Source organism: Fukomys damarensis, unplaced genomic scaffold (assembly GCF_012274545.1).
Source record: "Fukomys damarensis isolate Sample0158 unplaced genomic scaffold, DMR_v1.0_HiC HiC_scaffold_19, whole genome shotgun sequence".
Taxonomy (NCBI): Eukaryota; Metazoa; Chordata; class Mammalia; order Rodentia; family Bathyergidae; genus Fukomys; species Fukomys damarensis.
In genome coordinates, this window is record NW_022900931.1 from 19,638,530 (window position 1) to 19,654,642 (window position 16,113).

Genomic DNA, 16,113 nt, shown 5'->3' on the forward strand with positions numbered 1-16,113 from the left:
TATATATATAAAACTGTGCACCTAAATCATGTGAGAGTGTATACAATTCTCTTCTCTTCTCATTTTATTCATTTAGTTACCTTAGGATGACTTTTCAAGTTAAGTTGATGTAGACAGGCCACTGAGATAAAATACTGTTTGAAATCTGGAGAAACAACAAATTTGTCAGAATAGGCAGTAAATAACAGAAAGTTTTAATTTGTTTCAAATGAAAATAAATCCTGCTATGCTGTATTGCACTGAAATCTAGAGCTTGTTGGGATGCTCTTCAGGTAATTCTTGCTTTGTCTCTATGCACTCCTAAACCTGGAGTCAATTTAAGGACAGAGGTGGGAGGGCCCTCAAATCTAGGCAAGAATACAACTCAGTCAAGAACTGATTGTTCTTCATCTCTTAGCAACAGACTGGATGTAACAACTGTTATTTAAAGAAGGTAGTTTAAGGGGCTCGTTAGCCTTTTCTTAGATCTCTGCCTGTATCCTTTCACCAAGAAATCTACATACCTGGCAAACATTAGTTCAGCTACTTATAGAAATGTCTCCCTCTACTAAGTTAGTTATCATTCAGTATTCTTTCTCTTATTTGGTCTGCACTAAAAATGACAACATGAAGAACATTTCGGAATCTTCTGCAATATTTCTATTAAAGAAAAATTAAGGATCCATAAATCAAGTTATTACCTCAGATTCAAGATCCCCTAAAACAATAATCATTACTGATGAAACTTTGAGTTTATTTTAATCAGAAATTAATAGCAATAAAGTTCATTATGACAGTTAACTCAAAAGTATTCTCAACCGAGGTTTTTGTTTTATGAATAGTTTTCTTTCTTTTATTTTATGTGTCTATATACTAATAGACAAATATATAAACAGAATAGTCATGATACAATATCATATTCTATGTATGAGAAACAGAAAGATCATATATGTAAATCATGTATATACACATGCATTTAAGAATATGACAAACATATACAGGTATTATTTATATGTATGAGTGAATACATATAAATGAGCTCCATGTGTATAAAAATGTATACACTGTAATATATAACATATGTACATATATGTATGTATGTATACAATACGCATGATGGAAAGTATATTTTCTATAACAAATATAGTACATGTAAATCTAAATGATTATAAAGCATAAATATATTCCCTTAAATTGTTTTTAATTCTTTTAGGAAGCTGCTGTAGTTCTAAGTGCTATATATACCATTGGCTTCAGCAAAATTTACTAAGTACTTCATATTTATATATTAGTTTGCAGTCCAACATTACTTGCTGTATTATATGTAATATTCTTGAAACTTTTTCTAATTTGTTCAAGTATATTAAAGAAAAATGATTTACACATGCTAAATTACATATGAATTCTTATTTAAGCAGTAAAAATGACCTGTAAAATGGAGATGATAATAATTCCAACTTCACAGATGAAGACAATAAGGCATGAAGAATTTATGTAACCTGCAAAGATTATATAACTGATAAGTGGTGAACCTGTCCAATTAAGCATTGTACTCCATACCCCACTTACAGCATCAAAAGCAGATGGCTTCTCCGTAGTAAGGTATCAAGAAATAAAATACTAGAACCCTCAGACATATCTGCTTTCAGAACACTTAAAGATCAAGATAAAGAACAAAGATCCAGGGATCACTTCAAGCCTATAGCAATGTAAATCATTCTAATAGTAAAAGTTCAGGGGCCTAAAATCACACAGTTCATCTCCATTCACAAATGTCTTATTCTTTCCAGGAAAATGTATTCTTTTTATCAGTCATACAAGTTTATTATCACATCTAACTTTCGTACTCAAAATTACCATATTTTCCTGCTACTCAACAAAATCAGTATATCATAGGTACAACTTAGAGCAAAAGATTAATATATTAATCATACCATTACCTACAAATGCATAACAAGATTGTCCATATTCCCATCACCATATGAGTTGTGAACACTGACAAATTTAAAAATTATTATATGACAAAGAATCTTCCTTTTTCACACTGTCAATCTTCTTGCCTACTGAGCTAGCAAAATTTAATCAGATAAACTTTCTGAGCAAAGATACTACCTGTCAGTGACAATATTATTTCAAAAGATAGTTCACTGTAAAGGACTTCAGAAAGAGATATGGGAGAAATTTTTCATGGTATATTTATCTCAGTAAGGAGTTTCCATGTATAAGGTCCATCTGAAATTTGTATCTCTCAAAAACAGTTCTAAGTAGCCCCTTCAAGAAATTCTTTAGCTATATATCCATATGTCTAGCTACTTACCACCGAGCACTGGCCCTTATACCATGAATGAATGTATTCAGAAAATACATATTAGAGGTTTATATGACAATCATTGCATATCATTTATAATGTCTGAATGTCAAGTATTCATCCAGTATTTAAAATAATTCCTGGCATGGTAGATATTTGAAATATATTCCTTAAAGAATAAAGAAATATCTGCCAAAATAAATAGTATAAAATAAATAGCATAAAGTTGTGGAAGCACTTTGTTATGTCGATCAATACCATAATTGAAGAGTAAAGAGTAAGGAAAGAAGAGGGAGGTAGCTCAGTGGTAAGAGCATCCTCCTAGAATGCAGGAGGCCCTAGCTTGGATCACCAACACCACAAAAGAAAAACGAATGAGGGCTTTAAAGTTGCAGTGTCTGAATTTGTAACTCCCGTCAGAGCCACTTATGGATTTTAAGTATTAAAGCAACTCTGTTTCGTTTTATTAATTTGTGAAATGGTAATACAAAGGCGACTGTAAAGCTAGAGGGAAATAATGCATGTAAACAATTTAAACCCTGGCACATAGAATGTCAAATGCATGCTGAATGTTACCTCTATCTTATCATATTAATACGTGTATCGTGTATTGGATATATACAGAGAAAGAGCTTGGGTCATGTCTTGTGGGTCAATTTAGGAAACTTTGAAACATCAGGTAGAATACAAAAACTGAAGGTATTTCTATCGAACCACAAATTTCTTTAAACCTCAGTAGGGACAATGCAGATAATACCTGGTAGCATTTCAAAAATTAAATGCAATTGGCCCTTTCAAACATATCATCTTTAAAGTACTGATACAATCCTTAAAAGAACATCTTCCTTTCCATTGTATTACAGGGATTTTGTTAGAAAATGACAATATTCATCGGGGAAATGACATACACATCTGTTCAAGGCAGGGTTACTACTACAGCTTCATAAAAAGCAATAAAAGTTTACTTTCTTGTAAAAGAAAGCTAAGAAGGAAGGCAGTAAATAAAAAGCGTCTTTCTGACTCACTGCTACCCCACTGTGAACTGCTAGAATCTAGATACAGATAAAGATTTTCATTTTCCTCTACCACAGAAAGTTATAAAGCAGAAATGGGCAATAGGAACATAATGTGAGCCACAAATAAGAATCACAAGTATAATTTCAAATTTTGTAGTAGCCACACTAAAAAAGTGGAAAGAAAAATCGTATCATTTTAATATAATTTAAGTCAATAAATGCAAGAGTCATTTAAATATACCATTAGTATGTTTCAAAAAGTTAGCAAGAACTTCCCATTCTTTCTTTCAAACTGTCTTTGAAATTCAGTGTATACATTATATCTGCAGCACATCTCTGCTCACACTAGCGACATTTCAAGGGCTACACAGTGATATATGAGTAGTGGCTACCATATTAGAAAAAAGACATGGAGAGTCTGAGAGCTTCTTTATAATTTAGTAAATCACTTACCCCTTTTCCAAGAGCTAAATTGGTATCAATAGATATTATGTGATTTAACCTAGATATTATGTGATATAACCTAGATAAATGAAGACATAACACATACTAGTAGCTCATTTTTTCTAATTTTAAAAAATTAAAATATATTTCAATTAAAGACAATATAATAATGAATTATTATTAATAAACTGTATTTGCCTATGATGTGCTAAGGAAGGAACAGCGTATAATATCTCTTAACTATTTTACAAATTTAAACTATTTTACTTATATTTACCAATATTCCTTTATTGAGCATTTTGGGGATTTCATCCTCAATTTTAGATAAATAGAAATGAGTTACATAATTAGATTTTGTCTATAATTTACAACTATATAGCATAATTCTGCTTCACTGTGTGAGACAACACTGGTCTTATTTAATACTGTAAATTCAAAACAATTGGGAAATATTAAATTCAGAAGTGCTTCTGGACACTTAACTTCCACGCTGATCTAACAGGCAACACCGTGTTTAGGAAGCAGACTCGGGAATACAGCCTATCCCTAAAGCAAACAGTGTTTTATCTCACAACCATCTGGGGTTCTCATCCTAAGGGCCACTTGTTTACTGCTGTCTGATAGCTTTAATATCCTGAGGTATGGCACCAAGGCCTACTTTATTAGTGCAGCCCACTTTGCTAGGATAAGATGACTGACATAGACGAGATTATGTAGGGAACAAAATTTTGGCTGAGGCCCTTGTTTTCATTATTCAGCTGAGGAAAATCATTGGTTATACATGCTTTCAGAAACCCTATGGTTTTTCTAAGGTACCAATAAAAGTGATACCATTCATAACGTGGACAGTGGCCTCTTTCATATATTGCCTATAGTCGCAAACTTAAGTGCCAAGCAGATGGTTGAAATCTGTTTTGTATAAAATGTGCACTTTTTTCCAACTGTGTTCTTTGTATTCATATTCAGCCTAGGTTTTAGCCATCAAAACACTGGCACTATGTCGATCATTAGCAGCATTTTTAGACAACTGGCAACTAAGGTATTCACTGTTCTCCACAAAATGTTCAGCTAATATTTCCCAGATGTATAATTAAGGCAAAAGATCATCTCCTTAAATTGGTATCCACACTTTGCCTGGCTTCTGGCTTTCAACAGATTATATCAGTGGAAAATAATTTTATATAAAAAAATAAGGGTTGTGTTTTTTGGTGATTTTGATGCTAGTTATGCTGCTGCCCTTAAAATAAATCTGCAAACTTCCCATATGGTATAAAAGAATATATGGCTAATGGAAGCATTTTTTGTTGCTTTATTATGAAACTCTACAATGTACTGGATTTACATCAATAATAATTTCTCTAAAATGTCTAATATTTTCCAGTTTTCAAGCTATCTTTAAAAAATACAACTTTAAAAAACATTTATGTGTAACCTTTAAGTTATGGAAAATCACTGTTTTTATTGTTCAATAATTTGTTCTGTATACTGATTCATTCTAGTGATTATACACAAATGAGTGAAGCTTAATTTGTACAGCTTAAAGAATAGGTGTATGTTAAGTCAGCAAATATATTTAATACAGTAATAGCTGCAAAAACAACTTTGTGTATCATATTTCTGAAATAAAATGACAAAGATGTCTTTTTAGGATATTAAATTATTAGTAGGTACAAGGAGAGGAAACTAGAGTTGTATTGTTGCTATTTAAAATTATCTGGGATCAGTAATCCTAAGTGTACTTTTTAAAAATGATAGCTATATTAACTACAAAACAAAAATATAAGTCAATCAATTTATTCTAAGGATTATTTCATAAGCTAAAATTATTTTCAGATATCCTACTAGTAAGTTATCAAAACCAATGTTTATTAATGTGATGATCATTTTACACTTGCCAACAATTAAACTTAGTTTTAAAAATCTGAATTCAGCTTGTATTCGGTGATGCCCAGATTTTTTTTTTTTATAAATTTCCCAAGTGTAAACTGAATTTATGAGCAATGGAGGCTAAAGAACTGTGTACATATTTTTAAGCCCATTTCATAGATGCACTGCTGAAACCCAAAGAAGGTAAAGAAATTATGCATCACAAGTTTTAATTCTTGATTTAGAAATGGTAGCAACATATGCTAACCTTGTATATAATGAAATGCTTGACTATAAAATATATTAGCAATAAGTTGCCCAACTGGATGCTTTCCAGGTTTTCTTTCTTCTTTAACAGTAGGATATTTGCACATTTCTCTTTGGTCGCTTTAGTAAATATAATTGTGGCTCAGCATAGTTCTTTTTTATTTTTATTTTTAACCTTTATGTCTATACCAAGAGAATAAGAGGTCATCCACTTTTATTGCCTGAAAAGTGGCAAGCATAGAGTAAAAATTTGTACATTTTATAATTATTAAGTAAAGGACTTTTACACAACAAATTATTATTCAAAATATATGAATCAATATTTAAAACTTCAAATAAATTGTACAAGAATTTCATAACATTCTAGACATATTTTCAAAGTAGAAAATATGAAAGGTCCTTAGACGTGTATGAAAGATTATATTTGTGATGGTATAGCTACACTTTTTTTTTCAAATGGTGTTAAAAAAAAAAAAGCCCAGCATACACTCTGCCAAATGTAAGATATTAACAATATGTGCAGCTTGTCCTCTCAGATAACACAGTTTTTAAATGCATCTTTTAATGATTTTTTTTTATTCTTCACCTTAGAGGGTTTAACATTTCTTTTCTAGAAATTGCCAATCAGTAACTAATACATATCTTTAGATAGCCTAGTGTTAATGGTAATAGTTTATTTGCAAAAACACTTAAAACTCTTGCTTTGGATTATCTTGGTGAATCCTAGTTAACCTTGCTACTTTCAGTCCAGTGTTTTATTTAGTTCAACAATGACATATTCAGTGTTGACCTGATGCTCTGCTGTCTTTCTTCTTTCTTATACTTAGAGAGGCTTCAGCTCTGTAACCTAATGTGCCATTCTCAGGCTTTTCCTATCTCCTCATGGTGCTTCTTCAGCCGTCTATATGTAATTAATCTTTGCAATATTTATAATTGTGGAGGATTAGCTATCTGAAACACCTGAGAGCTTTAACCTCATAGACTTTGAATCTCATCATTTGAAACACTTAAAACAGTTCAGAGAAACTTGGCCACTTAATCCTAAGTAAGTATTTTATACTAGACTTGATTTGAAAGTTCCTATAATATACTGTGGTTACTTGTTCCTGCAAAGTGACACTTAACTGACAGGTAAACTAAAATAATTCCACAGGTAAAAGCTGGTTATGTGACATACTCTGTCTCCAAATAGCTGCATAAATACAAGAATTCTAACCACTACAGATAGGAGCTAAGGATTCTTCAAATGTAGTTCAACATGAGAAAATTTTGAAGTTGAGAGGATTTAGAAATCACAGCCTATCTTTATATTTTACCTTTAAGACTCAAAGAGGGTCTCAGTTTGCAAAGTTAGAACTTGAGATCATATGTCAAGCTAATAACATTTTCTACTCCCCCCACAAAAAAAAAAATCAGTGAAGATTTGGCAAATGCAATCCTTAACCAAAATAGAGGATGATGTTTGATTATTTAGAATAACTCCAAATCCACAAAAAAGTTCATATGTATGCATTAGGCCTCCAACACTTAACTTTATTATCTCAACACAAAATCTCAGACATTCCCAAAAAAGCACACTTGATGCATCTAACTTAAATTCAAATTTTCCATTAAATATTCATCACAACATGATCTTTGGGTTTTTAAAGCTGGAATACCATTCTATGTCTCTCTTGCACATGCCATAGGATTATTTGTTGTAAATGAGAAAATAGGAATGAAACTTGCTTGTATTTTTATGAAATATTTATTTCTTATAGAATGCTCTCCCCAAACTGCAGCTTCATCAGGACTTGTTAGGATTTTTATGTAAGAGATTAACTGCCTGTAAGTAAAAATTTCCCCTGAATCCTGAACTTTTATATGTATATATCTGCATGATGACTATATCTCCCAAATAAATTCTTCACATAACTATTAAGGACTCTGACTTTTCTTTTAATATGTTTATAAAAGTTTATGTATTTTGCTCCTTCACTTCAATTATTTAAATTGGTATCAGGATTCTTTTGCATATGCTTTCATTTCTCTAGAAGAATGCTTTCCAAATATTAAATATTTTAAAGTCTTTGTAGATCAAAATAGATCCACTTTATTTTTTAAGCAATGCTAAGATATTTAGATAGGATTTTACTACTAAGATTTTTAGTACTCAAGACACCAAAAACAATACCTTTTCTTCTATTTCACAAATGGTGTTATGTTTAGGATTGGAAGGTAGAATATCCATTCTCAGAAACAGCATGCATTGTAATCTTTGTTTTTCCATATGTAGGTATTCTGATTATTGTTACTTTAAATATTACTTTAAAGTTTTCTTCACCTCCTAATGATACTATGAAGGATAAAACAATCACTCTGATATTGGATATTCAGTTTTTCATTCACGTCCAAAATTGAATCAGTAAATTAATCAGAAATTGAACGGTGTGACCAGTAGTTCATTCTTTTCTCTACTAAATAATAGGAATACTATACATTATTCTAATGAATCTTCAACACAGGTCTCATACTACATGTAAGAAAGAAGAAGGGAAATATTAACCTTAATTTTATGTGACATCTTCCTGTAATCTCTTTCAAACATATTATGAAATTGTATAGCAAATATTAAAAAAGGTAAAAACAAAGGAACATCAGGACAGGAGTAAATAAAAAAGTCTTTGGACTTTGTAAACTATTGCCCAACAAACTCTGGCCCAGGGTAGGTAACTAAAAGGAAGAAGTGTAGGCAAACAAATAATAGTTTAACTACAATTAGGACAAAAATGTTTTAGAACTTTGTCAAGCAAGCTGTATTAACTGTGAATGAAAAATTAATATCATAAAATAGTACTTTTTTCATTTTGCATTTTTTATGTTAAAACATAGCTCTCATTTTTAGTGTCCGTGTATTGGTATTAATTAGGATGCTCTTTTCCCAAGTAAATATAAAATTGTTTAAAATGATACATCAACAGAGCGCATGTAAAAGTTCCATAACCAGTTGTCACATAGTCTACTACCCTCATAGTATCACAAGCCTAATTAATATAAAAAATAGAAAACAAAGTCAAAATCAGTACTAAAGTAAACACTGACTACATTTTAATAAATAAATTTTGATTTAAAATGTACCAAGAAAACATGATTTGGGTCATTGCCTTCTTTACCCAGGTGATTATGAAATTAACAAAAAACAGAAGCAGGTTAACTCTTTCCCTTCTTTTCTCAATACTGTACCTAAAGCCCTGTATGAAAAAGCATATATGAACAGGCATATTCTTTATGGAAGTGCTGCTCTGTGTCCCAAGTGACTTAACTCTTTTAAGCTGCGACTATCACAATCTTAAAAGATTTGGGGGCATCTTAGCAGGGGCTCTACGCCGTCAATTTCTTTTCTTCGTATTACATTTATTCTCGGTGCATTTGATTCTCAGGTTTCAATGTGACAAAATGATGGGAATAGGTAGAGGACACAAATGTGCAAAGAGTATAACAAAATCCTGTTCATCTCCGTAATGAGAAGTGTTAAAGTTGGGCTACACACATATTTTTAAGAAAGATCATATCTTCTGTGTTTTAACATTTTCTTTTCTAAAACACACATTCTTTCAAAGACGTGAAGAGCAGAAATAGAAACGCTGTTACATATGAAAGTTTCAACGGATTTGCTGCCAGAAGCTTTTCTTTATAGTGTTCCTCTTACCTACAGTATGTGTTGGCACTGGCAGGTAGCCCTAATTCGCTAGTAGCCAAATTATTTTTGTCCCTAAAGTACAAGAAATCTCCATAGCACATGAATGAAACATGGTTTACTAGTTTACACACATTTTTATAACTCTAAGAAATCAAAGCTCATTCACAAATGCTTTCATTTAAGCAAAAAGAAGGGCCACAGAATACCAGAGATCTCCCCACCTAGCATTCTTGGTTCTCCTTTTGCAGGGTAAAGAAAAAAAACTTAACTCCAATGAAGAATTTTGATTCTTAATGAAGAAAAATAAATAACGTTCGGTTCACCACATTTCATTTCAGTATAGTCATGAAGAAAAACACATCACTAGCAATAAACTGTCTCCAGATAAAAATCCATCACCACAGCGTAACAGGTTTAGGTAGGTCATTCACAATAACTAGCATTCTCATACTGCATGGTCATCAGATACATTTATACACTCCTGCACCACCTTTACCAAGTTATACAATAACACAGTAATGAGAAATAAGAAAGACTTAGAAATGCACAACACCAGAGATGATTCATCACAGAAAGAAAAAAGGAAAAAATCAAACTTTGAATTTTAAGGCAATACAAAAGCAAATGTATTAACAGTAAAGTGTCAAGTGACTGAAATGTTACTTATATAAAAGAAAAACCTGAAATACAATGAGCCAAGATCAAGTCTGAATTGCTTTAAGGTTCGACACTGCTTTCAAATGTCTATGTATATCTACAAGCTTTGTTTTTAATTTTCCTTCTGTCATGTTTTATGAGCAAAAAAGTCCTTAAACTACCTTGTAATAGATTAATTACTTTCAAGCTGGGTGACAAAAGGGCATAATGACCGGAAAATGATACAAAAGAAACAGAAAACGCATGGTAACAAGTTTATCAACAAACCTGGGTAATTCTCATGAAGTACAGATTAAGGTTCAGTGGTTCCAAACTGGCAGCATTCAAATTGGGTTCATATTTGGGTTTTTTGTTTTGTTTGTTTTTTAAACCACCTGTCCTAAAACGACATTGTTTATGCTAATTATCTTTGTTTATGCCACAATTCTGTTTGTTTACTACATTCTTTTAAAATACCATATCCCTATAAACAGTTCTCACCAGAATTCTTCTAAATCTTGTTTCGGTCTGGTCCTTCTCGGCAGCCCAATGAGCAGAATGTAGCTCTACAATGAAGGCACAAGAACTGGGAACAACTTTGAGTCTCTGACTCCTCAGGCTGGCAAAGGCAGGGAATACTGCTGAGGTTTTACTCTCAAGCTCCAAGGGAAAGGGATACTGAATGTGGAAAAATGCAGCACCCCCCTATTGGACAAGCAGAACCATACACCACAGTATCTCCAGAGGAGATGTATGAACTCTCAACTAGTAAGGGAGAACAACTTCCAAGCTGGAGGACAAAACTCACAAGTTACAAAGAGTAAAAAGGTCTTCTCCTGAACCATTATCAGTTCCTGATTAACATGAAGAAATATGAGGCATTCCCCTAAAGTATGTCCAATAAACACTGTTCACTTATGCTAGTGTCTGTCTTTAGATTACTGTCCTCTTGTATCAATATCAACTATATAGCATTGATCACATTCAACTATATAGCAAGTGAATTTTACATGCACTTTATAGGATGATGCTATCAATCAATGAAAAAGAGGGAAGGCAGATGAATGAAAGAAGGGCAACACTGCAATGTTTTAGTCTATTTCTCATTCAACAGAATTTTCCCTAAAGGGAGAATACATTTCATGCTTTGGCTAAATCTTTGAACATCTTTTTATCTGACTGCCATCACCTCCGTCAGAGATCTGACATTTGAAACTATATGTGAGTTAGTACAAGAGCAAAACTTAGTTTATTTCCCGTGCTATTGGTTAACCTCGTTGAAAGTCTAAATGAATAACAAATTATGTAAGAAACAAAATCTACCACTTATTACTAATCTATAAAAAAGGACTGCATGCAGACTACATAATGCACATTTGCAGTATACAACATACTCATTAGGTGGCTGAAGACTTGATAGCGCAAAGAACAGACAATGAAACTCAGTCTTTGCCCAGAAATATAATTTTGCTTTCTAAATGCATTATGAATGAAATAACTTTCAACTCTATGAAGGAATAATATACTTAAGAATCAGAACAGTTCCTATTATTTACCTCTCATGTATGATAAATACACATACAGATTTCAGTTAAAAGCTCCCCGAGAACAGGTAAATACTTTAACATGTGCTTATTATATCTGAAAAGATGTAAGAATGCATCAACATACAACCATAATATTTGCATATTTCTTTATAAAATCTGCTAAACACGAAGCAGTACACAATGCCACCTGGCATTTAACCCTTAAGTGTTCCTTGCACTTGCTCAGGGCTCCTGCCAACTCTTCAGGACACTTTTCCAGTGGGAATATGACAGAAGTGTGGTTTAGAGACTACTTCATGCAAACTGTATTCCAAGCAGACGGTCTGAGCTCAGCTAGCCTGCAAATTATTGAGCTGGTAATTAAGATCTGTAATGAGTTGTAGGCACTTTCCCCTCTAAAATGTAGTACTGAATAAAAAATAAATAAAACGACCCAAAGAAGGTATCGGAAAATCCTGAAAACATGTCAGCCAACTTACAGGTTTGCAACTGTCATTGGGTGACAGAATGTGGACAGATGACTTTCCTTTGATTCACACCTGAACGTACTCATCACTGATGGGCAAAGTGGTTTTATAAGTTTCTAATTAAGCTAAATAAATGTTTGGGAAATAAATATTTTATTAATATGCTCAAACTTTAGGTAATTAAAATACCAAGTGTCAGAGATATTCTTGCAGCCTGCGACTGGACGCTTTTCATGGCAATTTTGCAAATTTAGTTTTTCACAGAATCTGTGGTGTATTTCTTTCTTCAGAAAAACACTTAAAAGTTTCCTAAACTAAAAAAAATATTTCTGTAGTCTGTATGTCCACAAATAAATTTGATGGGAAAATGAACTACCCGAGTTGAATGAATTTTTATTGAGGAAGGTTTTCCTCCTGTTGTGTTCCCTTCACCATCTAGGAAATAGGCTACCTATTATCTGCACCCGTTTTGAGAGAAGCAAACGAACAGATGACAGCCTAAGCTTAAAACTGCTTTATCCCAGTACCTTCAATCCCAACTTTTTTCCTTTCTAGACATTATCAGACTATCTTCTCAAGCAATCATTTTATAATTGGATTTTAATTAAGTCCCTAGGATAAAGCAATTACAAAGTTTAGCAAGTAGCTTGGTCATAAAACTATACCATTATAATCAAATGGGACAAATAAAAATAAGAACAATACAGTATTACTGATAAATTATCAAAGATGAATATTTTGCATTACTAATATTGCAATTTAAGGCAAACATGTAATTATTTTTATTCTAGGAATATAAAGAAATAGGTGACATTCTCAAAGGAAAAATCTTTAGTCAGAATTTTTCATTATTTATTCGCAAATAAATGTGTAAACTCATTCACTTCTTTGCAAATGTTAAGACAGTTCAGGCATTCATTATAATCATGCCATTTAAACTATGCTGCCACTTCTGCTTCCTCTTAAGAAGACGTAAAATACTTTCTTACAAATAATTCTTCATAATGTGCATTGTCTATTCATCTGCCACAGAGGAATTAGCAATCATAATCAGCTATGACACAGATGCTTCAAAAGAAAATGAATTATTTCAAGTTTTTTACTTTTCAGAAACCTCTTACATTTGTTCTGCGTCTCTTTTTAAAACAATAAAATTATTAATACTTCTTAATTACTTAATAGCTAATTAGTCTGATTATTGATCATGTTCTCTATGGCTGAAAAAAGAGAAACATACACATCTAAATTCAAATTCTGACCCTGATTTTAAATATTAAAGTTTTAAATATTCATTAAAGTTTCAAATAGTCTACAGGTTGGAAGAATAATAGAAGAGGGACAATTCCAATGAAATTAAAATAAATTACATAAAACTTCTATCACACATGAGCCCCAAGCAGCTTATTTAGGTTCTGTACACCAAAGATTTCTGTTTCATAAAGAAATTTAGAAGTTTTTTTTCTAGGTTTCTAAGTTTGACTGAAAAACTCATCTATGACAGGCAAGCAAATAGAATAAAAATTAAGTCAGTAGAAATCATCTACTTACTCAATGAAAGTTGCAAAGAGTTGAAATTCTGAAAACCTCGATATATATCATAGGGCAGTTGTATCATATATACTTCCCTTGGAGAGAATATAAATATTCCATAATTGTATCTGCATGATATACTCTATGTAAGTGACTAGAGATACACTCACCGTACAAATTCAGTGTAAACAAATAGTAATGATTTACTGAGTTTCTTATCAGTCACAACCACAGGGGAAATTATTTGAAAGTTTTATATTATATGACAATTTCCAAAATTAGTTTCCAAAATATTTCCAAATTTGATATCCTATTAACCACCCTATTGATTATCACTTGCTTATTTAATTAGTCAGATAGAAAAGCATGCCTCTGGGTGACCAAAAAATAAAGAGAAGAAAAAAAAAAAGAAATTCTCACTAGGAAGATGAAGCAACGTTAAGAGACTTGAGCATAGGAATACAAAAGGGAAAAGTTTAGTTTAAAAAGAGATAATTGAAAAATACAAATAAAGTTCACAGCAGGAAGCTTGCCTATATAGAGAAATAGGCTACAGCCTGTTAATATGTAACTACCTTTTTATAAGAACAATCTGTTAACAGCCTTACAAATCTGACTCAGAGTTTTATTTTCAAAATGTATAATTAGAATTAGGGAAAATTATCATTAAAGTGCCATCCTGCACATGCTAGAAAACCGTGTTAAATAAACAAATTGCTATATTAGGTAGTAGTGTGTCCCACTATGAATAACTGCACTATCTGCATATGAACTAAAGTTATATTTGCAAATAAAAACTAAAATTTAGAGTTAATATATAAAACTTTGAATCAAATGAAGGAAAAACTGTTAAGAAAGCTTGACCATTCCCTGGAATTATCTTGTGAAGATACATCTTGTTGATTTGAGAAAAGAAGAGGAAATAAAAGAAAGACACTTTTAAAGTATGCTTGCTGGCTGTTTTACTTTATACCCTGATCTGCTCCTGGCTTCTCTAATATAAGACAACATCCAAGGGTTATTTTATTTTCAATACTCTTTCTCTTCCATTTCTTCACTTCTAGAATGTTTTAATCTTTGTCCTTTCTTTTTTCGTCTTTTCATATCAAATTCAGTAGTCTGAACGATGAACAGCTTGACTTAGCATATTTTTAACCAGCTGGTCTAGCACCTAGATTGCATTGCATAGTCAGATACAACAAATGTTTATACAGAAGGTAGCTTTCATGAAAATGAAAAAAGCCTGGGTATCATGCATCCTGGCTTATTTTAGCTTTTTTTTTTTTTTAATTCACCACACAGAATACAAAGTTTGAATTCTTTTTAATGGCAAACAAAAATCTATTTATAGTTCCAAAAAATGAACTTATGCTGGGATAAGAACTTAAATTTTAAAAATGCAATGTATACTCATAGGAACATAAAAAAGGCTAAAATTCTTTCAAAGCCCTGCTTTATTTGCAATAACATCAAATAGAAGGACATTGCACATATTTCTCTAAATGAAAAAAAAAAAAAAACTTAATTGCAAATACATTCACTCACACCCCAGCGAAAGGGGAAATGTAAATCAAAATTCAGTTAAAACAGCTAGCACAAAGTGGACACCCAAACTTAGAAAGGGACCAGCCCTATTTCCCCCTTCTCATTCTTCTTTCTTTTGACACTTCAAGAGTAATCTACTAGTATGTAACTATGATGTTAAATTTTCTTTGGGGAAAAAAATTCTGCTCTCTTACATCAACAAAAGGTCATGTGCTTTACTGAGCAGCTTCCAAAGTTTTACGGAAGGATCGAATAGGAACTTATAACCTCCGTTTTAACCACCACCAAAGCCTTCTGTCACCCCAGAAATTACATGAGACAGAGCCTCTGAAATGGTAACATTCTGCACAAAAGCATTTTTAAAAGGTATAGAAGAGGAGAAGAAAAAAATCAATGAAGAAAAAAGTAGGAGAGTGAAGGAGGAAGAGAAGCACCGAGTGGGGGAGAGATGCTTAATGTTCATTTAATTCCCTATTACAGGATACAACCTAAAAACACTAGCTGAAATCTCCGAGACTTAAAAATCAGTTCAGTTTTGTCCGGGCAATCACAGCAAAAATTAGCCCACAAGACTGCAGAAGCCCTAGTTAAAAGCTTCTCGAACATTAAACACATTTAGGGGGAGCATCTCCCAACTGATTCAGAGACTACTGTAAAATGGGAGAGTTGTACTTCAATATATTAGGGGGAAAGAAACTGTACTCACCTTTCAAACTCCTGAGGTAAATCAGGGTCAGTAAGCATGCTGGAAAAGCACAATTTCCCTTTGTCAGAGCAGCCACCTATGATCCTCTCCAACTGAACCTGTCAAGTGAGTCCACCGCCGAAA

General features: G+C 32.3%; 1 protein-coding gene across 16 annotated transcripts in view; it reads right to left on the reverse strand.

Annotated features, from left to right (window-relative positions):
- Positions 1–16,113, reverse strand: part of Sox5 (SRY-box transcription factor 5) — a 936,135-nt gene that overhangs the window by 364,769 nt on the left and 555,253 nt on the right. For 4 of the 16 annotated variants that reach the window (XM_010615377.2, XM_010615285.2, XM_010615372.2 and 1 more), the window contains exon 1: positions 15,991–16,107. The exons of 10 other annotated variants lie outside the window; for them this stretch is intronic. In XM_010615377.2, the coding sequence (XP_010613679.1) occupies positions 15,991–16,028 (38 nt within the window). In that variant the 5' untranslated portion in view covers positions 16,029–16,107. Of the gene's footprint in view, positions 1–10,696; positions 10,921–13,757; positions 13,779–15,990; positions 16,108–16,113 lie in introns of those variants that run through there. 2 more of the 16 variants (XM_010615357.3, XM_010615348.2) reach the window with 2 other exon arrangements.